This window comes from Ornithorhynchus anatinus, chromosome 7 (assembly GCF_004115215.2).
Source record: "Ornithorhynchus anatinus isolate Pmale09 chromosome 7, mOrnAna1.pri.v4, whole genome shotgun sequence".
Taxonomy (NCBI): Eukaryota; Metazoa; Chordata; class Mammalia; order Monotremata; family Ornithorhynchidae; genus Ornithorhynchus; species Ornithorhynchus anatinus.
This window is the reverse complement of record NC_041734.1, coordinates 19613762-19640338: the sequence shown is the minus strand read 5'-3', so window position 1 is coordinate 19640338 and position 26577 is coordinate 19613762. Positions and strand designations below refer to the sequence as shown.

Here is a 26577-nt window from a genome sequence, read left to right as displayed (position 1 = left end):
ACAAGGGACTCCTGTGAGCCACAGGACAAGTTGGAGATTCTCAGAGAGGTGGATCTCGCAGAGAGGTGTGTTTTTTTTGGCAGAATTAATTTTGAGTTCCTATTTTAAATCATGGAAACCTGAGAGACAAAATGCAGGCTCTATCCATCTGTTGGACTTTTTTAAAAGTCCTAGACAATAGATTCCACAATGTTAGTTTAAGACTATCCCCGAGCCTAAAGTACTTAAGCTGGAATGCTCTGTAGGTGATATTTAAGGTCAGGAAAGTGTAATGAAGATTAGCGCTCTCTCCACTGTATATGCGAAGGAAAAAGAATGCTATTCACGACCCGAGGGTCAGACGAACTGAGAATGTGTGAATGTCACATGCCAGGAAAACTGGCTATACGAAGCTCATTTGGGCATTTCCTCTGTCTTACCACCAGTGATGCATTCAACGTGTAATGAAATGCAGGCTGAATGCACCATCATCTGAAGTCCAAAGAAGTTTAAAGTTTTCAATTTTAGCCTGTGCATTTTGAAAAGAAAAAAATTGTTATCTTTGGCAAAACACTCTAACACCACAGATTTGAAGAAAAAGGTGCCTGATCTCTGGATCAGCATTTTATACACCCTTGTCATTTATAGTTTCCAGTTTCCGATTTTCCTTCTTTGATGAATGAACTGATTAGCTTCATAAAAGCACTTTAAACACTCCTATTAAGTATCTCAGGATGGGTCTACCTAACTGTTCTTTCCCGATTTTCCCATTCTTTTTTTTAAACAGGTTGTCTTTGCCACCACTGTGACAATCTCTACTCTGTCTTCTAGGCAGAGACTATTACTCGATAGTGGACGTGCAGCAACAAGGGTGAAACAAAGAACATTATGCAAAGCCCGTTTTCTCCATTCTCCTCCCATCTCTCCACTCTTCCAGCTTGGAAGTGTGGCCTAGTGGAAAGAGCCCAGGCCTGGGAGTCAGAAGGACCTGGGTTCTAATCCCAGCTCTGCCTCTCGCTGCTGGGCAAGTCGCTTAACTTCTCTGGGCCTCAGTTTCCTCATCTGTAAAATGGGGATTCAATGTTCTACCTCCTATTTAGACTGCGAGTCCCACGATGGATGCGTGGGATGTGTGATGCGATGGAGTAGATGTGTGTCTACTCCAGCGCTGAGTACAGTGCTTGGGATATAGTAAGTGCATAATCAATACCTCACTTATTACTAGAAGGCTTTCCATGCTCCTTGGATGGGGTGTGAGATAAGTGCTGAGTGATATAAATGACCATTCCCACTTAACCCCCGCCCACCCACCCCCAAGTCTTCCATAATCCACATGAACAGCAGTGAACAACGAAGCTAATGTCCTTGTTCATCATTTTCTTTGTCAGCCTGATCAGTCCACAATGGTAAAAAAGTACCGCTCCGTTGTGTACTGCCAGCAGCTTGAAATTTGCTCACTACGTTTCATGAGACAGTTGTCTGTGGCTGTTTGGAACACATTTACCTCTTTGGGGATTTCTATGCCAGTTGCAATGCCAACTTCCACAGTGATCGAGATTTCTTTCTAACTAAAATAGATAATTAGAGGCTGGTAATTATTGGTCAAGAATTATCAGAGTGAAAAAATTAAGCTCCTCATAAATAGTTCTTGGCAATGGCGTCTTTTTACATTATCTCATGCCTAACAGCGCTCGATTCGGAGCATTTACTCATTTACACTACTACTGTTGAGCCTCATAATTTTATATGGAGCAGTTCCTTTGCTGGGTTAAACACATCTGAACTCCCTGGACCCCACTCCATTTAGCACGAGCGAGATCAAACCCTAGGAGGTTCGGCCTGATATACCAACTCCCGTCCATGCTAGATAATTTATAAACAAATCGCCTGAATGGAAAATAGGAGGGGAAATTAACATTCCTTCTCTTTGTCAGAAATGAAAGGAAAATGGTTGACTGGGCAAAGGGAACAGAAGCGTGGAGCGGTGGAGTGAAGCTGTGTACCCTAATGGAAAGAGCAAGGGACCTGGGTTATAATTCCAGTCCTGCCACTTGTCGGCTGGAAAGTCACTTGGGAAAAGTCACTTAACGCCTCCGGGCCTCCATTTCCTCTCTGCAAAATGGGTATGAAATGTCTGTCATCCCTCCTTCTTAGACTGTAGCCCTGTGTGGGACAGGATTGTGTTTGACCTGATTATTATGTATGTATTTCAGTGCTTAATACAGTGTCTGTAAGCACTTAAAAAAATGCCATAATTATTATTATTAGCCCAATCACTGATCTAACTTTCTTCGCCATTCCCTAAATACCAACCTAAGGAGACATGAAAACTTTTCTTGCCTTTCCTCTCTGAGGAAAGATGTCCACTAGTTTTGCTTCATGTGTACAGTCAAAAGGAAATCTCTAAATGTACCTAGTTCTTCTGTTTTGCGGGACTGCTTTCTTGCAAAGCTACACATTATAAAAACCTAACATTATTGTGCTCACCCTATTGGAAGCAGCATGGCGTAGTGTACACAGCATAGGCCTAGGAGTCAGAAGGTCATGGGTTCTAATCCTGGCTCTGCCACTTGTCTGCTGTGTGATCTTGTGCAAGTCACTTCACTTCTCTGGGCCTCAGTGTCCTCATCTGTAAAATGGGGATTGAGACTGTGAGCCCCACATGAGACAGGGACTGTGTCCAACCTGATTTGCTTATATCCACCCCAGCGCTTAGTACAGTGCCTGGCATATAGTAAGCACTTAAGAAATGCTGAAATAATAATAATCACAATAACAATGATTATTATTATTGTGATTATTATTATTTCTGCATCCATGTGCAGATGACCAAGCATGAATGCACATTAAACTATTTCTCCCACCATCAGGTTGCCCTAACAAACTCAGGTAGCTGGACAAAATTTCCTAACCGTGTTCTTGCCAAAACATATAAAGAAAACATGCGTTTGTATTATGGCAGAACTGGGTGAAATCAGAGAACACTGGAACAATATCAAAATGAGCTGGAGGTAGATTTTTTTTGGCCTTTTACCAATCATTAAATCTAATCTCCAAATATACATTCACTAATAAGCCCTGAGACCTCAAGATGTGTTCATCCCTTGAAGCAAATTGGTCTTTGAAACATGAGTTGGAGGTCTCATGTCCCAGGCAAGAGCAGGGACTTTTTCTTTCCACGAATGTCCTCCGATGATTCCTTGGGGCTGTAGGGAGTCTGACAGGGCAACAAAGTCTGCGGGCTGCTCAGACACAAATATAAATCATTTTATTATCAAAGATGCGGAAGTTTACACTTCACTGGGTCATCCGCAGATTTTTGTTTCCATTAGGTGGCATAATCCCTCTCGTTAGATTGATTGAAATGTAAAATAAAATCTGTAAAACCCTACATACCCTTGTCACAGAAAAGAATAAGAAGCTTTTCAGAGTCCCTAATCTCTCTCCCCTGTTAAATGTCTAGTTTAAATTATTTTAGGATTAGATGAAAAATATACACAGCCACATCACCTAAAAAATACTAAGACTTGTCCTTCATAAACCAGCAGAAGAATCGTGCCAGTGCTATTTGAAAACCTAAGTGTCACACTAGCATTTAACACAAAACCAACAAAAACTAAAGCCAAACCCACAACCACAATTTGTCATTGTGACACCCTTCCTGAATGTGATACCCTTCCCTCTTTCGTTGTTACCACTAAGAACAGTATTAATAGTAATAATAATAATAATTGTAGTATCTGTTAAGCATTTACAATGTGCCAAACACTGTAATAAGGACCGAGGTAGACACAAGGTAATAAAAGACTTTCATGGGTCCAGGTCCCTAAATCACAAAAACATATTATTTTTCCTACTACAAATCACCTAGCAGTGCGGCTTAGTGGAAAGAGTCCAGACCTGGGAGTAAGAGGATCTGGCTTCTAATCCTGGCTCTATCACTTCTCTGCTGTGTGATTGACTTTGGACAACTCACTTAACTTCTCTGTGCTTCAGTTTCTTCATTTGTAAAATGGGGATTAGGTTTCTGTTCCCCCTTGCGGGGCAAGGGATTATGCCTGATCCGATAGCATTGAACCTAAACCAGTGTTCGGTAAAGCGCTCGGAACCTAGTAAGTGTTTAGCAAACCGAAGCTAATCCCGGCTCCGTCGCTTATCTGCTGGGTCATCTTGGGCAAGTCGCTGAACTTCTCTGTGTCTCGGGTATCTCAGCCATAAAATGGGGATTAAGACTGGTCTGTGCTCAATCCATTATTGTGTATCTACCTCAGTGCTTAGTACAGTCTTCGTCACTTATGCTTTCCAAGCGCTTAGTACAGTGCTCTGCACACAGTAAGCACTCAATTAATACAACTGAATGAATAGTATGCGCTTAAACAAATATCATTAAAAAGAAAGGAATAAATAAATAGATAAATAAATAAATAATGCCACAATTATTTTATTATTATCTATGTAATTTGAGGAATGGGATTTACTTTTTCTTAGAAAAATGAATTTCTCTATGCTTGTACCTGAAGAGAATATCACTGGCCCTTTGATTCAATGGAACAGACACAAGAATAATCTGTAGAAATCAAGCAGTCATTCGTATTTCATTCAATTCAATCGTATTTACTGAGTGCTTACTATGTGCAGAGCACTGTACTAAGCGCTTGGGAGAGTACGATATACAAGGGAAACCCTAGTTGGGTCAGAAATGAAAGATAAATATAAATTTAAAAAAGATAAACTGAGTTAAACCTCCTAAGCGCTTTTATACTCTAGCCCACCCCTTCCATCACATCATGCTAATGCACATATCTTTCAACTCTGTTGGTTCTCCCTACTAGTAATTTATTTTAATGTCTATCTCTGCCGTTAAATGGTAAAGTCCTTGAGGACAGTGATAGGGTTTACTAACTGTACTCTCCCAACCTCTTAGCCTAGGTCTCTGCACATGGCTAGAGCTCAATAAATACTATGGATTGATCGAGTATTTGACTGAAACACAATCCAAGAAAATCCAGTGAGTGACACAGACAGAATAAAGTTGAAAACTGGGAAACAGAGACTTTTGTCATCTTGCATTCCAAAATGAAATGTTATCTTTTCCAGACCTGAAAGTATATCAGTTAATAAAGTGAAGCATTAAGGGATGAACAGTACACAAAGTATGGCACAAATAATCTCAGCGGATCCAGAAGCTAGGACCTGTCAATCTCTGTGTCTGTTCTGTGAGCTCTGTATTTTCTAGGCAGGTTTGACGCTAAATCGATGTAAATCTGTGTCGCTATGGCTAGGCCTTGAAGCTGTATCATACGATTGATGTAACAACTTAGAAGAAACTATTTTCCTCTACATTTCCTGACCAATGACCTTCATTCAGCTCTCACAGAAAAATAAAGGTTTAATTTAAAGTAAATATGAATACATATCATTTGGCTGAAGGCATTAAAAAGCACTTTCTTCCGCAACTCAAATGCAGTTCTCTTACTCAATCAGAAAGCTAATGCCTCACCAGCCCAGGATGTTCAGGGTAACAGAGGGTAGCTTTTACTTAGGAGTCAAAACCAGGTGGGAAGTGGAAGAAAAGAGTCACTTGAGTTTCTCTGACATACTACAAGTAAACCTTTCCCAATCTGGGATACTACCCTTTTCCCTCTTTTTGATTTTTAATGGTATTTGTTAAGCACATACTAATTGTCAAGCGCTGTTCTAAGTGCTGGGGTAGACATAGGTTAATCAGGCCACATACAGTTCCTGTCCCACAGGGGGCCCACAGTCTAAGTAGGAGAGAGAAAAGGAAGGAGAACATTTTACAATTGAGGAAACTGAAGCCCAGAGAGGTTAAGTGACTGGCCCAAGGTCACACAGCAAGCAAGTGGCTGAGCCGGGATTAGAACCTGTGTCCTCTGGCTCCCAGGCTCATGCTTTATCGACTAGGCCACACTTCTTCCCCAACAGCACCATACTGCACTTTTCAAACTATTCAGGGTACATTGCAACTCAAGATTTCACACAAAGGCGGAGACACTTGGGGTTAATTTCCTCAGCATTTCCTGTTTCCCCTTTGAATGACTTAACCAGATTTTACATGACGCAGAAGTTCAAAAAAAAAAAAAGGTCTTCCTTCTAAATATGGGCAATCTTGAAAGCGTGAAAAACCAAATCCATGTTGCAAAATCCTAGAGTACCATACTAGAGCACTGATGTCTCCTTTCTCTTCGTTTGGTGGAGATTATATGTTCCTGCTTCTAATTGGTTGAAACTTTCCAAAATAGCAGCTGTTGCAAAGCCCCCACCTTAAACCAGTTGGGTGCCTTTCGGGATGATCTGCCTCAATTAATTCAATTTCCTAGAGAAATCCATAATCTAACCTGAAATTCTGAGCCACCCTATTCGGCTTCCTAAGCTTGAGAAGGCTCCTGGAGGTTACTGGGAAACTGGATAGAAGACAGCTGATAGGGCAGCTGACGCAAGTTGTTTGTCAATCTTGTGAAGATGACATTCTGAAACGAGTGCAAAATATATGACAGCTAACCAGGCTTTACAGGATCAGCTACAAAGAGCCGGGTCCAAAAGGAAGCCGGATTGATAGCCGTTGTAATTTTACCGCCAAACGATCTGCTTGATCAGATTTAATTGTCTGGTGGATCTCTCAGGGTTATTGCTGAGTGGTTTTCAAATTAAAAATATGGTTCGTCACCCTGGGGGACTAAGAGGATTCTGAGGTGATCTGAGGGGATGAAGGAAGTGGGTATTCATTGTCTTCCACGAAAACACTGTGCTTGCCTTTGGCAATTCACAGCCAAATGGCTTTGAAAGGCTGACACTGGAAAGGTGAGCCAGGCTAGAGGTGACCAAGAGAAGGGAATTGTTTCCTTGGAAAAATGAACAGGACTCTCCCCAGACTGTTCGAAGCCCTCTATTTGTAGCTTTCTCCCCGTGACGAAAACTCACCCGTTTGGATTTTAGAAAGAAGAGGTTTTGTGCAACACACAGTAGTGTCATTACCATAATAATTTCTGAAATTAAAACCCGTCTGAAACGCTATGGAAAACTAACATCCGGTTCATTAGCCATTCCTGCTAGTTTGTTTTCAATAATGCAAAAATGATTAGAAGTTTAATTTGTTAATCACCTGTGCTTTGACTGGTAGTAGATATATAATCCTCTGCAGAAGTCTAAACTAGCCCTTGCAGAGAATAAAACGTGCTAATGCCTTATCCGGTCTAATAATATGAATAAAAATATCAGTCCTGCCTGGATAAATCATTGACAGCTGAACAATTAATTCCTCCTTAACTCTGTTTAATTATATAGGCAATGAAGAACACGAGCAGGAGAAACGTCTATCTTTAGTAAGATTTAGAGCGTCACTTACCAATCATGTGATTCGCAACATGAACCTGAATATCCCATTCATTGTAGAAAACCATCTGACACTTGATGCACTGGTAGGTCTTCTTCTAAGGAAACAAGTGTAGACAAAGTTTACTTAAAAACAGGACCCACTTCGTTTTGGATCACCAAACCCTTGATTTGGGGTCATAAATTAACACTGGAAGTAAAAGAAGATGATTTTTTTTTCCTCTCCAGCATAACTGGTCCAATCAAAACCTCAACAACAAAAAAACTGACAGCCAGACCATGTCAAGGCTGGTTATAAGGAAACAGCAGAAGTTCAGATAATCATCCTCTGTTATCTGTATAACACTTTTTCCCAAGTACTTTCATATCAATATTCTCATTTCTCACCTCGCGGCACCCCTGTGATGTTGGAAGGGGAAGGTATTTTTTTATTCCCATTTTACAGAAGGGGAAATGGAGGGTCACAGAGGTTAAGCGGCTTGCCCGAGGTCACAACGCAGGCCAGTAGATCGATTCCATTACTGAACTTGGCTTTGAGATCCCAGAATTCCCAAGCACCAGGCTTAATTGCCCAACATTCCTGGGAGCCCAGGTGAGTCCATGAGCCATAGAACCATGATGAAACTGGAATCCAGGATACCTTACCAATGGCCATCTTCTAATCCCACTCCCAAATTGTTCCTTTTCTTAATAGCCTGGCTTTAGCCAGGGGAATTCAAACGCTCTAAAGTGTTTCCCGATGTCGGGAAAATAGAGCTGGCATTCGGTAAATCTCATTTTTATTGGCTCAACTTATTATACTGATGCCCAGTGGCAACATCCCAGCTAAGTTGACCAGGATAAAATGCTATTTTAAAGCTTGAATAATTTGGTTATAACAGCCAGGACTAAACAGGAGCCTCTCAGAATCTATCTGATGTTCTCACAAAAGTAAGCTTGGAGCCTATAAAAATGTAGCATCTCCTCCATGCCAATGGGGAGGGACTGGTTAAAGAGAGCAGATTTCACGAGTTCAAAGCTTTATTATGCCTGGCACGATTGATAAGCTATTTAAACCCCTTATTTGTTTCTCCAGCATGAAAACCTCTGGGAAACTGAAAAAGCACCTTCTTTTTTTTTTCAATGGTCCCTCCCCGACTCTCCAGTGGATATCTCTCCTGCTAGCAAAAGATGGGGAAAAATTCTACTTGAAAAAATAAATTCAGTTCTGAGATGAAGCTCGGCGATAAGCATTCTTCAGGGCTCGTGACAAAAATCTTCCTTTACCTTGAGGCCTTTGGAGAAGATTTTAATTGTATAACTAATTGTAGCAAAACTGGGCAAAAGGGATTTTTCAGGAGAAAATGCAGGTCCTTGACTATGCCTCTAATAAACCATGTTGAAACTTTGATGAATCTCGACAAAGTTTAAACCCATACTGGCATTCTAGAGCTTGAAGAATAGCACCTTCAGTATCCATGTTCTCTGAGGATTAAAATTGGAAATACTGGGAGTTAAATCAATCATCCCTAATATTTTCATTTCTTTTTTTATTTCTTATTTTGTATGGGTGTTTAAGCACTTACTGAGTGCCAGGCTCTGTACTAAGAGCTGGATAGATCTACGCAAATCAGATGGGATACAGTCCATGTCCCACATGGAGCTCATAGTCTTAATCTCCTTTTCACGGATGAGGTAACTGAGGCACAGAAAAATGAAATGACTTGCTCAAGGTGACATGGCATACCAGTGTCAAAATGGGATGGGAACCCAGGTCCTCAGACAACCAAGCCTGTTCTCTTTCCCCTAGGCCACGCTGCTTCTCACATTTCTCTGGGAAATGTTTCCAGAGCTGCCTGAAAAACCACTGGGGTGGGTGCATTTTTAACTGAAGCAGTCAGGAAACCTGCCAGAATCATAAGCACTTGTCAACACAGTGTGCTGAATCTAAATCTAACCCAGATTTTTAAAACCCTGACAATCAGAATGGAAGATTTACTCTGCCGAGTAGTTTACATGATGCTTTGGATGCAGACCTATAGGGCAATGTGTATTGCATAAATAACAATCAGAGCCCTTTTTTAACATCATTTCCCTTAAGAACTAGTTAGAAAATATTTCTTACTCCCAGGTGATCAACATTATATATTGTTTATTAGCATACTTCTACCACTGCTCCTGATATGTGACCTCGGTGAAAAACAAAGGAACATAAACTTAATGGTTGGTCTTTTCTCTTGTTAGCACAGTAAAACATACAGTATGTCGACAACTGTCTGCAGAAATTATGACTGATGAATATGTTGAAGGGATGGACTTTTTTTCTTTTGGAGGTCTACTAGCAAAGAATAAAATCACTTGACAACAAAAATAATAAAACAGCAGCACTTACATTTTCAAAATGATTTGTCATATTTCCAGATACACATGGCCTTTTTTTTTTTAAGCAGAAAGAAGGATGTGTTTCTCCCTGCTGCTGGACTGGACACTAATTCTTTCCAGTGTTAAAATGCTACAGTCAAATTCTATCATTCAGCGAGGACCCTATCTAAGCTTGAAGCTAAGCCCGGCACTTTTCAAACAGTGATGCACAAACTCAAATTATTTTCACACTTTCTCAAATTTCTAAATCAATTATTTCCCTAAGTATGAACAAAGAAGTATGGTTTGGTTTCCCCTGCTTGTCTACCTTACTGAGGGGTGATGTGGCCTTGATGTGGGGATTTTAATGGTTTCTGAAGGTTTGTTTTTTTACAGTGATAAGGCAACATAACTATTACTACCCCTTCTTTGAGAAAATTTAGAAAAAGAATTTTCAAAAGAAAAAAATCAAGTCCTCTAAATCAAGTCCTCTAAAAATACCACAGAAAAAGTCAGTTTTCATCCTTTATTAAAAAAATGTAGGTAAAAGTAGAAACAGAACTTCCATTGTTTGGTACCAGTTTGGCCTTTCTCTGCCCTGAAGTTGTCAGTTGGCTTGAAAAGCTAATTCACTACCTTTATGAAAAGAGACTCTTTTTATTAGCTCCTTAAAAAAAATGTGCTGCTTGGGAGTGGAGTTGTCATTTCTCAATTGTTCTCTTTTGTTTTCTGCTACTGATAGATGTAATTATCGGGGATACAACTTTTTCCCAGCACCTCATTATTTTTGATTGATTTTGAGAACAATTTAAATATGCCATTCTGACATTCTTGTTTTTTTCAGTTATACTTCGGTTGAGGCACTAGGAGGCTCTGAGGAAAGAACACCTCATAAAATTTAATTTAAAAAAAAAGAGTAGGATAATTAATAGTAATTCAAAGTTCGTTTTGAACACTAAACATGATATTTAGGTGTATGTTTAGACTTGTTTGGAAATGATGTCTTTTTCAAGTAAGATTTCAACACCTCTGAAATCCGTTCATTCAGATTCCAAAAATGAGCACCTATGAAAACATTTGAAAATACCTCATTGAACACTTCTGCAAACACAAATATAGTGTTTCCTAATATTCTTCAGAAAAACTAAAAGCCCAGCATCTAGGTAAGGGGGAGGACCTTCCGTATCCACTTTGCCGATGAAAAAACTGAGGCAAAGGGAAACTGAGTGACTTAGCTAATCTTAACTCAACCACTTAAGAGAAAGGAAAGGACATTTCCCCATTCAAAATGACAGTCATATTTCAAGATATCAGAGTCAATACAATACCTCCCAGGTCATCAGTTCCATCAGTGTCCTGACCTTCAACTACCACCCTCTCTACATGCCAGGTCACTCATTCAAACGTATCAATTGCACACTTACTGTATGCAAAATGCTGTACTAAGGGCTTGAGAGAGTACAATATAACAATTACCAGACACATTCCCTGCCCACAATGGGCTTACGGTCTTGAGGACTGTATTTATATATATATATATATATATATATATATATATATATATATATGTTGAGAATCAGTCTGACAAGTGATCCTCTCAAAAAGCTCACTCCTCACGCCTCCGTCTCGGAAGATCCTAACGGAAGAGTCCATCAGTTTTGGCTACATTTCTAATAGGCATGGAACTTGGTTGTGAGCAAACAACGTGAGACCATACTCAAAGTGATCTCACAGTCCTGTTGGACTGTACCAGAAAGGTGACGACACTGTAGAGTCCCACTCTGAAGCCTTCCCAGGGAGAAGATGCAGTGAGAATCTTGAAGGGTCTGAGAACTGGCATGCCTATTGGTAGAAAGCTGGCTCACTGCTGGGAAACTCACTGCTGAGTCCCGATTAGACTGTAAGCCCGTCAAACGGCAGGGACTGTCTCTATCTGTTGCTGACTTGTTCATCCCAAGCGCTTAGTACAGTGCCCTGCACATAGTAAGCACTCAATAAATACTATTGAATAAATAAATACTATTGAATGGGAAACTTTTTTCTGTGGCTAAGTGCAGGTTCAAACCCTTTGGTGGTTCCACTGAACCCTTAGAAGGAAGGTGGGGAAATGGGAGAGAAGCAGGGGTAACTTAGCGGACAGAGCACGGACCTGGGAGTCGGAAGGACCTAGGTTCTAATCCCCGCTCTTGTCTGCTGTGTGAACTTGGGCATCATTTCACTTCTCAGCGTGGCTCAGTGGAAAGAGCGTGGGCTTTGGAGTCAGGGCTCATGAGTTCAAATCCCAGCTCTGCCACTTGTCGGCTGTGTGACTGTGGGCAAGTCACTTAACTTCTCTGTGCCTCAGTTCCCTCATCTGTAAAATGGGGATGAAGACTGTGAGCCCCACGTGGGACAACCTGATTCCCCTATGTCTACCCCAGCGCTTAGAACAGTGCTCGGCACATAGTAAGCGCTTAACAAATACCAACATTATTACATTATTATTCTCTATGCCTCAGTTACCTCATCTGTAAAATGGGGAGTAAGACTGTGAGCTCCACGTGGGACACCTCATTACCTTGTATCTACCCCAGTACTCAGACCAGTCCTTGGCACTGAGTGCTTAACAAATACCATTATTATTATTATTAGTTACCTTATCTGTAAAATGGGGATGAAGAATGTGAGCCCTATATGGCCCAGGGACTGTTTCCAATCCAATTTTTCCTTAAATCTACCCCAGCACTTAGTACAGTGCCTGACACATAGCAAGCACTTAACAGATACCACAATTTATATTATCATGGAGAGGAAGCAGAAAGCCGGGAGGGGGGGTGTTCCTACTAATTCCAGCTGTTAAATTCCCAGGGGATTTCCTGGACGCTTACCCAACTAATTCAAAATTAAAAGAGCAAATTGGTCCACTGGAGTTTGATTTACCCTCATCTGCTAATATGAGTCGAAAGTTTGGTGAGTCTACACCACTTAAATCAAGCTTATTAAGGACAGGAAGAGGGTGGAGTGGGTGAGGAAAGACAAAATGGGGAGAGGTTCCTGACAGCTCTGGGATGGGCAGGGCGAAACCCCAGTCCCAAACTGGAAGAAGGTGGCTCTGGCGACCTTTCCTGGAAGCTTGGAAGCTGACTGACTCAACTTTTGGACCAGGCTGCTTCCCTGGGTTTCAAAGTCCCAAGGGTCAAGGGCACCAAAAAGAGAGAGATTTGAAAAACCGGATCTTAAATCATGTGTTGAGGAGATACTTGTAAAGAGACAGGAAAGCAACGAGAAAGAAAAATAAAGAACTTCAGGGAAGGGGACCCATGGCTTCAGGGAAGGGGATCTTTGTGTCTCATTCATTGAGACAGGAGACAGAATGAAAGCAGAGATTTGTAAATTATAGTTGGGTATTCTTGGGGTTCCCCTGACCCAAGCAGACAGCCACCCTGCCCTTCTCGGGAACCAGCATTGGCTTTTCTCCACTCAGCTGAAGAGAACCCACCCCATCCTGCCTTCCACCACCCCTGCGGGAAAGACAAAAACACCCACAACCCGAGGCCTCTACAAAACCCCGGGAAGACTGATGCCTGATGTCACTGTGGCTACAGACTTGTCCCTTGGACTCTGAGCCGGAAATAACCTGAAATTCACCTCCTCTAGCCACAGCACCCTACCGATTTTTGTTTATTTTGTGTTTTTGTCCTTGTACTTGATGTTGTTTTGGGTTTTTTTTTAAATTTCATTGTTCCTCCTGCATCTGTCTCCGGTCCCCTTTACCCCGGTTTAGTCTTGATTGATCGACTGGATTATGACTCTTGTCTAATTCCCACTTCTGTATTCTGTCCCAGTGCTTAGTAGCATAAAGTAAGGGTTTAATAAATGCTCTTACTATTTATTACTAAAAGATGGCATTTGACGGAGAGCTTTTGTAATATCGTAATCTAAATCTCTCCGAATTAGCTCTCGTAATCTCAAAACATGGTGCAGTGTGCTTTATAAAGGTCGAGATATTCTTCTGTCTGTCTCTGTCATCTATGCACTTGTATCTGAACCTTTTGGGCACTTGGTATTCACCCCATCCTCAGCCCTGCAACACATAAGAAGGTGATGTGTTCTAATCCTGACTCCACTACTTGTCCGCTGTGTAACCTTGGGCAAGTCACTTCATTTCTCTGGGCCTCAGTTTCCTTGTGGGTAAAGTGGGGATTAAGACTGTTAGCTCTATGTGGGACAGGGACTGTGACCAATCCAACTCTTGTATCTACCCCAGCGCTTAGAACAGTGCCTGTCACATAGTAAGCACCTAACAAATACCATAATTATTAATTATTATTATTCATTCATTCATATTTATTGAACACTTATTGTGTGTAGAGTACTATACTAAGCGCTTGAAAAGTACAATTCAGCAACAAATAGAGGAAATCCCTACCCAACAATAGGCTCACAAGTACATATCCCTAATTTATTTCTTTACCTCAGTGTCTGTCTTCCCTCTAGACTGTAAGCTTGTTGTGGGCGGGAAATGTGCCTATCCATTCTGAGGTATTTTGTTCTCCCAAATGCTTAGAACAGTGTTCTGCACACAGAAGGTAATCCATAATAATAATAATAATAATAATAATAATGATAATAATGATGATGGCATTTGTTAAGCACTTACTATGTGCAAAGCACTGTTCTAAGTGCTGGGAGGATACAAGGTGATCAGGTCGTCCCACGTAGGGTTCACAGTCTTCATCCCCATTTTACAGATGAGGTAACTGAGGCCCAGAGAAGTGAAGTGACTTGCCCAAGGTCACACAGCTGACAAGCGGATTAGAACCCATGACCTCTGACTCCCAAGCCCGTGCTCGAGCCACGCTGCTTCTCATTATAATAATGGCATTTATTAAGCACTTACTATGTGCAAAGCTCTCTTCTGAGCACTGGTGGGGGCGGAGAGGTGTAGAAGGTAATCAGGTTGTCCCACATGGGGCTCACAATCTTACTCCTCATTTTACAGATGAGGTCACTGAGTCACAGAGAAGTCAAGTGACTTGCCCAAAGAGTCACAGCTGACAAGTGGCAGAGATGGAATTAGAACCCATGACCTCTGACTCCCAAGGCCGGGCTCTTGTCACTGAGCCACGCTGCTTCTCCAATGCTTAGTATGGTGCTCTGCACACAGTAAGTGCCCTGTAAATTTGATTGAATGAATGAATGAATGAAGTCACTTCACTTCTCTGGGCCTCAGTTCTCTCATCTGTAAAATGGGGATTACTACTGTAAACCCCATGTGGGACAGGGACTGTGTCAAACCCCATTATCTTGTATCTATCCCAGCACTTAGAATGGTGCCTGGCTTAACAAAGTATTATTATTATTTTATGAAAAAGAAATAAACATATTCTGAGCCACAGTATCCCAGGGCTGGCTTGTAGAAAAGGCCTCACATAGTAACCTGGCAGCTTCCAGAAATACATGCAGATTCCACAGGTATAGGGAGATGATAATAATCATAATAATAATAATGGTAATTATGAAGCACTTACTATGTGCCAAGCATCATTCTGGGGTAGATACAAGTTAATCAGGTTGCATACAGTGCCTGTCCTATGTAGGGCTCACATTCTTATCCCCATTTTGCAGATAAGGTAACTGAGGTACAGAGAAGTTAAGTGACTTGCCCAAGGTCACACAGCAGATGTGTGGTGGAGCAGGAATTAGAACCCAGGTCATTCTGGTTTCACGCCATCACATGGATCACTGATCCTTTTGAGGGCTCTCACCAGATAGTCATTAAATAATACTGATAGTTGCCAAACATGATTCTAAGAAATGGGGTAGATATGAGTTAATGAAGCCAGACACAGTCCCTGTCCCATATGGGGACCACCAAGAGGGGGCTGGGTGGTTCAGGTATTGATTCTAAAATGTACAGATGAGGACACTGAGGCACATAAGTTGTGACTTGCCCCCCAATGTCTCCCCTCCCCAGATTGAAATCTCACTTTGGGCAGGGAACGTGTCTACTGACTCTGGGAACAGAACTCTCCCAAGTGCTTAGTACAGTGCTCTGCACACAGTTAGCCTTCAATAAATACCAATGATTGACTGACTGATTGCCCAAGTTCTCTCAGCAGACAAGCGGCAGAGCAGGAATTAGAACCCAGGTCTTCGGACTCCCAGGCCCGTGCTCCTTCCCTGAGACCATGCTGTTTCTCCCAAACAACAAACATAACCATGCAGAAGGATTCTTCCCGGGGAGAACCCAGAGAAAATGATAGGAAAGAACACCAGCCGTTAGTCAAGAATTAACACACCACCCTGGGCATTTAGTAGAAGCTTCAGCAAGAGTTATGTCTCCTCCTTATCTGTTTCTCTTCAAGTTCTTGTTTAACTCCTTTCAAAGGCTCATTACACCACCTGCTCTCCCTTTACTTTTGGTAGTTTTGCTTAAGTTCATGCTTCTTCAGCAGCACGAATCAGCCAAGCACAACATGGACCGACTTCTCGACTTTGTAACAACATCCTTTGTTCTATCGGTTACTAAAAATGTACCAGTTTTATTCCCCCAAAGTAATCAAACCACCTTAATGCCAGAACACTGCTCCTCACACTTCAATCCTGCTCTTGAGAGCCCAGAGTTATGGGCTCCGTGCTTCGGAGAATTTTTAAAGAAGGAAAGCGGAAAGTGAGGCATCTTTCCTGGGATGTAGGTTGTAAATCACTGGCTGGGTATGGTGTCTGTAAATCAGGCTCAAAGAGCTCAGAGCCAATCCAGAGTAAGTCAATTCAAAGACGAGTCTACCCACCCTTCTCTGAAAAGGGAGGGTAGGTGAGATCGTGTCCAGAGATTCATCGTTCTAACGGAGCAGGATTACAAAACACGGTACCATCTATGAACACATCTCTTTCAGCCTCTAGGAAGAGCCTCGGAAGAATGAATTCCCCAAAGTGGGTGATTAGCCCTCTGCCAGATAGTAGTTCTAATTGGAAGGGATTGGAAGAAATGTACGATAGAACTCCACACTAAGTTGACTCATAGAATCTCTACATTTTGACCCTTTATGTACCTGTCTAAATCAGCTAGATCCACAACTTCATTTCTGCACTACCTATACAGCTTGGGCCACATGTATGGAAGAAAAAAAGCCCTCACAATTTTAATAATTCCACCACATGAGGTTTTGATTTTTAACTGAACATGTGCAATGCCCCACTGGCCCAAATCAGCGATCCAACCAACGCAGTATTCCGTCTCCTACAGTGACACCTGGGAAGCTTGGAAGAATGGTGCGATGATGGATCATCAAATATCTCTAATTTTTCCTTCTACGATCCCATCATGGAACTATCATACGGGTAACTACTGAACACTTTTCAAACATCCTAGTTCCATTGTTCCCACTGCACTGCTAATATCCCTTCCAGCAATTCATGATGGATCTCTCATCCATGAATTTATCTAAACCCTTCTTGAACCTGCTGGTGGTTTTTTTGTTTTTTCCTGAACAGCTTCCTTCTCAGTTAGTTGCCCCACATTTTCCATTATATGTGCCAATCTGAAATCAATCGATCAATCAATCATATTTACTAAACACTTACTGTGGGCAGAGCACTATACTAGGCTCTAGGGAGGGTTCAGTGCAACAGAATTGGAAGATATGTTCTCTGCCCACATGGAGCTCACAGTCTAGAGGGGGAAACAGGCATTTAAATAAATTATAGACCTGTATATAAGTGCTATGGAGCTGAACAGGGGTGACTATCAAGGGCTTAAAGGGTATGTAATGTAATTGACATGCCAATTATCCTATTTAAGTCAGCCAAAGTGCACCATCAGATTTTCGTAATTTCAGAGAGTTAATTATGACTGTCGCATCTTTGTGTTCTTCTCACCAGGAAGGGAATCTTAGGATTGGGGTGCGATGGTGACGTGAATAGGAGGGAGAAGAGAGGGACAGAGGTAAAGGAAGCTTCCTTAACACTCCCTACCTAGTCAATCGATGGCATTTATTGAGCACTTACTGGGTGCAGAGCACTGTACTAAGTACTTGGAGAGTTCAATACAGCACAGTTGGTATCTCCCCACTTTAGACAGATAGCCTGTTGCTGTGGGCAGCTAATGTGTCTACCCACTCTGTTGAATTGTAATAATAATAATAATAGTAATTGTTGTATTTGTTAAGCACTTGCTATGTGCCATGCATTGTACTAAGCCCTGGGTGGATCCGGAAGTCCAGCGTGGGGCTCACAGTCTCAATCCCCATTTTACAGATGAGGTAATTGAGGCACAGAGAAGGGAAATGATTTGTCCAAAGCCACACAGCAGACAAGTGGTGGAGTCGGAATTAGAACCCAAGACCTTGTGACTCCCAGGCCCGTGCTCTATCCACTAGGCTATGCTGTTGCTCATGTACTCTCCCAGCGCTTAATACAATACAGGAAGCACTCAATATATATGACTGTAAGGTCGGTATGGGTAGGGATTGCCTCTCTTTATTGCTGAATTGTACTTTCCAAGCGCTTAGTACAGTGCTCTGCACACAGTATGCACTCAATAAATACAATTGGATGAATGACTGACTGATTGATTGATAGACACATTCCCTGACCAGAGTGAGCTTACAGTCTACAGAGGGAGAAAGGCATTGATAAAAATCAATAACTTAATTTAATTTAATTAATAGTCTCTCTCTTCCCTTCTTTCCTTTCCTCAAATTCCCCCAATCTGAATCCTTTCCTTCTCCCCTAATCTCTCCCACTATATGATCTCATTTCATTCTCTGAACTTGGCTGTCACTTATTCTTATGACTAGCAAATCTGCCTCTCCTCCTGAACCTGTCACTCTTGATCTCTTCACACATCACTCCCCTTGTCTCGGATATTCCTGCTTTGAAAGCGCTCAGCTACCTCATATGGAAAAAGCAGCGAGAGTCAGAAGTGACGGAAATCGGGGCGGCCAAAGGAAAAGGGAGAGTTACTGTGAGTCGAGATAAGAAATCACCAGAGTGTGAACTTGTTTTTTTGGCAGGAGGGAAAAAAGAAAAGGATGGATTGGGGAAATAATAAAGGGAGCTGAAGAGTGGAGGGAGGAGTCAACGATTCGGCCTTGCCTGGATTGATGGCTTTTTCCCCTCCTGCACTTGGCTCAGTCCTCATAATGAAAGACGGAAAACCTCCCTTCTCTATCACTGTTGCCAGAATGAAAGCCTGCTGCCAAGATGTCCAGCAGGCCCTGTGGTTGGGGAGATGGAAGGAGAAGGAAGATTGAGCCGTGGAATGCTGCCACACATTGCATCACCGACCCATTCTATTTATTAAATACTAAGCATTGCCACTCAACCAGAGCTGCAGGTTGGTGGCAGGTAGTCACGGCAAAAATGAGCAAAGAGCAGTGGAGCCATAGAGGGGCCTGCTTCTTCCATCAGATTCTCCTTAGAGGGTGTTACAATGCTTTCTGGGAGAAGGCTGAGCCCCTTAGCATTTGGGGCAGGGTGTGAGTTAACTCTTTCTAGACCACAGGACATCACTGAATAATGGGCCTAACCAAGTGACATCCTGGAAAATTTTAGGGTTGTCATACTGAAAGTACCCAGAGCAAAAGAACTGTTATCATTTCTTTGAGAGAGGTCCTCCCCTAACCTTCAGCCCCTGCAGATTCCACCATTCCCCTCTCCTGCTTCTCACTCTGTCTCTTTCTCCCTTCCCCTCTCAACCATTCTCTTTCTTTATCTTTCTCTCTATCCCTCTCTCTCTCTCCCCTCTGCCAAAAACCTCCCTCTTGCTCCGGTGACTTGAAGTCTTGACAACAGAAATGTCCTGCCTTTTTGGCATCTCCCCACTCACTCATTTCACACCCACTGCAGCCAATATTATTGCCCTTCTCCACTCCTCGGACTCTGTCTGCTCCTTGCCTTTGTTCCAAGACACACAGTTCAAGCAGCTTGTCCTCACTTTCAGACACCTCCTGGATCCCTGACTATATTTGTGTCTTCATTTCCTGCCTCTTTACCTCCTCCCTCTCCCTGGATTTCCTTTCGGAAGCCCGGCCCGCCTCGTTTTCCCACTTTGGTCTGAGTGCCTTCTGTCATGCAACCTTCTTCCCAACCTCCACACTGAGGTTTCTGAGGCAACCTCACTCCCCTGATTCACATCACTTCGGAAAGCCCACCTGCTCTAAGGAGTCTTTGAGAAATCACACCTACACAGTATGCTCACTCTTGGCAGAATAATTCCCGCTCTTGGTGCCTTGAGAGTTTTAGTTCTTCAAAGTTAGGGTGGGTTTATTGCCATTTACCTGGTGCAAAATCAGATGGAGAATCAGACTGCACTGGATATGAAAAAGGAGAGGAGAGGAATATGTTTTTTTCCTAATCAATTCGTTATTATAGGGTGGGATGATTAAGGTGAGCTTCTAACACAGGATTTAGGCAAAATCTGGTCCCTCAACTAAATTTGGACTGCTTCACTGTGCTCTCCACTGGGTCAGGAAAAATAGAGTTTGCCAAGAAACCTGCCTGATAACAGCATACAGTGGCAGGGAGGGTGTTGCTGGCCTCATGGCTTTAACCAGGTGAAGCAGAGTTGCTAGGAGGTTTGAAGCCAATGAAGAGCTCCTACGCTGGAGCCTCCTCCCCCTCCCATCCTTTAACTGTTGGAGTTCCTCAAGGGTCAGTTCTTGGCCCTCTTCTGTTCTCCATTTACACTCACTCCCTCGGTGAACTCATCCGCTCTCACGGCTTTGACTACCATCTCTACGCAGATGACACGCAGATCTACATCTCCGCCTCTGTCCTCTCCCCCTCCCTTCAGGCTCGCATCTCCTCCTGCCTCCAGGACGTCTCCACCTGGATGTCGGCCCGCCACCTAAAACTCAACATGAGCAAGACTGAGCTCCTCATCTTCCCTCCCAAACCCGGTCCGCTCCCAGACTTCTCCATCACCGTGGATGGCACGACCATCCTTCCCGTCCCGCAGGCCCGCAATCTCGGTGTCATCCTTGACTCGTCCCTCTCGTACACCCCACACATCCTATCCGTTACCAAGACCTGCCGGTTTCACCTCTACAATATCGCCAAGATCCGCCCTTTCCTCTCCACCCAAACGGCTACCTTACTATTACGGGCTCTCGTTATATCCCGGCTAGACTACTGTGTCAGCCTTCTCTCTGACCTCCCTTCCTCCTCTCTCGCCCCGCTCCGGTCTATTCTTCACTCCGCTGCCCGGCTCATCTTCCTGCAGAAACGATCTGGGCATGTCACTCCCCTTCTTAAACAACTCCAGTGGTTGCCTATCGACCTCCGCTCCAAACAAAAACTCCTCACTCTAGGCTTCAAGGCTCTCCATCACCTTGCCCCTTCCTACCTCTCCTCCCTTCTCTCTTTCTACCGCCCACCCCGCACGCTCCGCTCCTCTGCCGCCCACCTCCTCACCGTCCCTCGGTCTCGCCTATCCCGCCGTCGACCCCTGGGTCACGTCCTCCCGCGGTCCTGGAACGCCCTCCCTCCTCACCTCCGCCAAACTGATTCTCTTTCCCTCTTCAAAACCTTACTTAAAAATCACCTCCTCCAAGAGGCGTTCCCAGACTGAGCTCCTCTTCCCCCCCTACTCCCTCTGCCATCCCCCCTTTACCTCTCTGCAGCTAAAGCCTCACTTTCCCCTTTTCCCTCTGCTCCTCCACCTCTCCCTTCCCATCCCCACAGCACTGTACTTGTCCGCTCAACTGTATATATTTTCGTTACCCTATTTATTTTGTTAATGAATTGTACATCGCCTTGATTCTATTTAGTTGCCATTGTTTTTATGAGACGTTCTTCCCCTTGACGCTGTTTAGTGCCATTGTTCTCATCTGTCCGTCTCCCCCGATTAGACTGTAAGCCCGTCAAACGGCAGGGACTGTCTCTATCTGTTGCTGACTTGTTCATCCCAAGCGCTTAGTACAGTGCTCTGCACATAGTAAGCGCTCAATAAATACTACTGAATGAAAAGAGCTGGAATGGGTGGGAGTACGGCCCTCTCAATCACTCAAACCTCACCCTGGACTACATCAGGGTCACAGCTGAGAGAAGCTTGATTAGCAATGAACTCGGGGCTGTTCTGATGTATTTTATTTTTAATATTCCCCACCAAAATCCAAGCAAACAAAAATTAAGCACAAAAGAGAATATGTTTGTCACTCAACAGCTTAGTAAAATGCATGAATCAGTCCTCCTGCTTCAACAGTTCTCCTTCCCATTCACCTTTATCTCCCCTTCCCTCACTTTCCCTCCACCTCCCTGGGTCTCAGGCAACTTCTAGAAGAAGCTTTTTATTAAACACTGCCTCCCTGGTGACCACCGCACCCTGCCAATATATAGGGAATTGGAATCATTTGCTCCATAATTGCCCCAGAATTCAGAGCTTCTTAGCCTCTCCAAGACTATACTCTCCCAAGCTCTTAGCACAGTGTTTTCACACACAATAGATGCTCAATAAATACGATCGAAAGAATGAATGAAGACATTACAGATTGTTTCCCAGGGGACTCTACCAGCAGAAAGGCAGAATTCTCTAATCGATGGAAAAGAACTTGCCTAAGGATCGAATGCCAGGAAAGGAGAACATATCAGTTAAGCTACCTACTCATCGATGTATCTATCTCTTAATCTGGAGAGATGGAAAGATATACGCAGTTGTCCTCTGGATTCAAAGAAGACAGCTCTGATGGAGAAGTTGACCTATGAGTGTCAGTGTGGCTGGAAGGGTCAATGCACGATATGTTTAGGCGTCTAGGCTCTAGGCTTCAAGGCTCTCCATCTCCTTGCCCCCTCTTACCTCTCCTCCCTTCTCTCTTTCTACTGCCCACTCCACACTCTCCCCTCCTCTGCCACTCACCTCCTCACCATTCCCCGTTCTCGCCTAACCTGCCATTGACCCCCTGGCCCACATCCTCCCGCTGTCCTGGAATACCCTCCCTCCTCACATTCACCAAACTAACTCTCTTCCCCTCTTCAAAGCCCTACTGAGAGCTCACCTCCTCCAAGAGGCCTTTCCAGATTGAGCTTCCCCTTTTCCCTCTGCTTCCTCTGCTGCCTCTCTGCCCCCCCATCACCTCCCCTCAGCTAAGCCGTCTTTCTCCCCCTTTCCCTCTGCTCCTCCCCCTCTCCTTTCCCCTCCCCTTGGCACTGTGCTCATTTGTATATATTATTACCCTATTTATTTTGTTAATGAGGTGTACATTCCCTTGATTCTATTTATTGCGATTAGGTTGTCTTGTTTTTGTCCATCTGTCTCCCCCGATTAGACTGTAAGCCCATCAATGGGAAGGGATTGTCTATATCTGTTGCCGAATTGTACATTCCAAGCACTTAGTACAGTGCTCTGCACATAGTAAGCACTCAATAAATACTACTGAATGATTGAATGAATGACTGTTTGTTATATTATTGTATTGAACTCTCCCAAGTGCTTAGTAGAGTGTTCTGCACACAGTAAGCACTCATTAAATACAATTGACTGACTGACCGCCCCGCCCCACCCCCCCCCCCCCCGCACTAACCCCACAGTGTGAGACATATTGTGCCCAGAAAAAAAAAGCTACTCCTTTCCAGTTTGCAAGAGGATGCTTCCCTCTCGCCATCACCGAATTCTCCCCTACTAGGAATTCCTTTGTTCAGCTTTTGACTCTAGCTCCAACCTCCCCACTGCTTAAAAACTGCTGCCATTTGCCTGTTTTGTGTCCTCGTGCAAGTCGCTTAACTTCTCTGTCTCTCAGCTCCCTCATCTGTGAAATGGGGACTGAATACCTGCTCTCTCTCCCTTCTTTAGGCTATGAGCCTCACCTGGGACAGGAAATGTGGCTGATCTGATTGTATTGTAGTTTCTCCAGTACTTAGCACAGTGTTTGGCACATAACAAGTGTTAGCGTCATCTGGCACTGTTTTCTCTTTAACTTCCTTGCCTCTCCATGAAGCTATGGCTCCAAAAGATTCACTCCCTTCAATCTCTGAATCAATGAGTAATATTTATTGAGCGCTTACAGTATGCAGACCACTGTACTAGGGGCTAAGGAGAGTAAAGTACAACAGAGTTGACAGACAGATTCCCTGCCCACGTGGAGCTTACGTGGAGGTCTGTCCTCCACAAAGGATTCCCTGTTTTTAGGGAATGGGATGTGGCATTATTTTCATTTTATCGAGTCCTTAAAATCTTTCCTCTGCCTGCCTTGCTTTCAGTTTCCCCAGTTCAGCTCTCCATTCAGCAGCTGTTTGGGGACCCTCTTATCCTGCTTAACTCTGGATGATCTCAGGAAGTCAGCAGTTTCCCCTGGGAACCCCCCTGCTCCATCTTTTGTGAGGGTCACCAACTGGCATGCTAGCATGGCAGGGATTAATTTAGGTACTGAATTTAGGAATTTGGGGTTAGATTTACAGTCAATCAATCAATCAACCATATTAATCCAGTGCTTGCTGTGTACAGAGCCTGTACTAACTGCTTGGAGGAGTAAAATACAACAGAATTGGTTGATATTTTCCCTGCCCACAACAAGCTTAAGATATGGAGGGGAAGACAGACATCAATATTATGGTATTTGTTAAGTGCTCACTATGTGCCAAACACTTTACTGAGTGCTAGGGAGGGCACAGTACATAGAGTTGGTAGACATGATCCCTATCCACAGTGAGCTTACCATCTAGAGGGGAAGACAGATATTAATATAATGACATTTGTTAGGTGCTTACTAAGTGCTAAGCACTGTACTAAACTCTGGGGTAGATACACGAGAATCAGATTGGACATAATCCCTATCTCACATGGGCCTCGCAGTCTTAATTTTCATTTTACTGACGAGGTAACCAAAGAACAGAGAAGTTAAGTGACTTGCCCAAGGTCACACAGCAGACACTATAAACAAACAAATTACGGATATGTACGTAAGTAGACGTGATTACATTTTAATTTCCCTTTTTCCCCTTTGTGTCCACCACAATTTTTCAGAGTCAAACAATCACTTAATCACCCAAAGGTCACTCCATATTATGATGATAACATCCTGAATATTATCTCCTGCTCCACTGGGTTTTAATTCCCCTCTCAAGTTTCTGCATCAACAAATGTTGCTGCTCTATACTCCTGATGCTTAGCCAGCAAGGATAAAAAACTGGATCCAGCTTGATCAAATTCCACTCAACAATTCTACACTGAAAACTGTTTCAAAGGACTTGCCTTCAATAGTTGGCTCTCTTGTGAGTGCAGACCTGAGCCTGAACTCCTGCAAACCTACATCGACTGTGTTCATGCTGAGGTGGACATGGAATAGGTCTAACTATTCTATTGGAATGTACTCTCCCAAGTGGTTAGTACAGTGCTCTGTACATAGCAATAATAATAATAATATTAATGTTGGTATTTATTAAGTGCTTACTATGTGCAGAGCACTGTTCTAAACGCTGGGGTATACAGCGTAATTAGGTTGTCCCACATGAGGCTCACAGTCTTCATCCCCATTTTACAGACGAGGGAACTGAAGCACAGAGAAGATAAGTGACTTGCCCACAGTCACATAGCTGACAAGTGGCAGAACCGGGATTCAAACCCATGACCTCTGACTTCCAATACTGTGCTCTTTCCACTGAGCCATGCTGCTCCTCCTATTGCCTAATAAATAAATATTAATCCAATAAATATTAGATTAGATAGATTCATTGATAGGTAGTAAGTCTTCCAGACTGTAAGCTCCTTGTAGCCAGGGAACGTGCTTACCAACTCTGCTATAATGTACCCTCCAAAATGCTTGGTAAAGGGTTCTGCACATAGTAAGTATTCAATAAATACGATTGATTGATTGATGTGTTCTGCAGTTACTAAACTGGATCCTTTTCAGTTTGCAAGAAGACTGCTTCCCTCTCACCATCACCAAATTCTCCCTGACTAGGAATTCCACTGTTCAGCTATTAACTCTTAGCTCCAACTTCCCCACTGCTTAAAAACTGCTGCCATTTCCCTGCTGTGCAACCTTGGGAAAGTCACAACTTCTCTATGGCCCAGCTCCTTCATCTGTAAAATGGGGACTGAATACTGCTCCCCCTTCCTTAGGCTGGGAGCCTCACGTAGGACAGGAAATGTGGCTGAACAGATTGCATCACATTATTCCCAGTGCTTAGCACAGTGTTTGGCACATAATAAGAGTTTAACATATGCCACAATTATTATTACCATTATTATTCAAAATATGGTAGATAATTCCTCACTCCATCCTAAATGTAGACGTGAGGTTCATTCATTCATTCATTCAGTCATATTTATTGAGTGCTCACTGTGTACAGACACTGTTCTAAGCGATTGGGAAAGTACAATGCAAGGATAAACAGTGACATTCCCTGCCCACAAGTAGCTTACAGTCTAGACTGTGAGTTTGTTGTTGGGTAGGGATTGCCTCTATTTGTTGCTGACTTGTACTTTCCAAGCACTTAAGTACAGTGCTCTGCACACAGTAAGTGCTCAATAAATACCATGAATGAATGAATGAATGAATGACTAGAGAATCTCTTTAAGTCCAAAGACACCAAAACCCACTTTCACAATTGTGGCATAGCCTTACACACTTTCTATTCTTTCAAACTTTTTCAGTTTTCCTATTATGTCCTCTATAAATCATCTTTTATATGGTATATCCTATATCCTTAAGAGACTTTGGTACATTAGTTTCCCATATACATCACCCAGCACCAACATGTATAGAGAAACCCACTTCTCCTCACCCAAACCCTTCCTTTTTGTGGGTTTGAAAAATGCTTTATGGGGATTCCTGATAAACAAACATTCATATTCCATTTCACCAGTTTTAAAATGGTTTTAGTTTAGTTTTTTTTTTTTCCCATCACAATCTTATTCAAAGCCCTGAGACTAGAGGTGGTGCTCGGCCAACACAAACCTCTAGGGATTTTATGTTCCCTGCCATG

The 26577-nt window shown here is 43.0% G+C and overlaps 1 protein-coding gene across 2 annotated transcripts in view; it reads right to left on the bottom strand.

Annotated features, from left to right (window-relative positions):
- ZNF521 (zinc finger protein 521) overlaps positions 1–26577 on the bottom strand; it is a 374463-nt gene that overhangs the window by 154692 nt on the left and 193194 nt on the right. For both annotated transcript variants that reach the window (XM_029069715.2, XM_029069714.1), the window contains one exon: positions 7346–7430. In XM_029069715.2, the coding sequence (XP_028925548.1) occupies positions 7346–7430 (85 nt within the window). The remainder of the gene's footprint in view (positions 1–7345; positions 7431–26577) is intronic.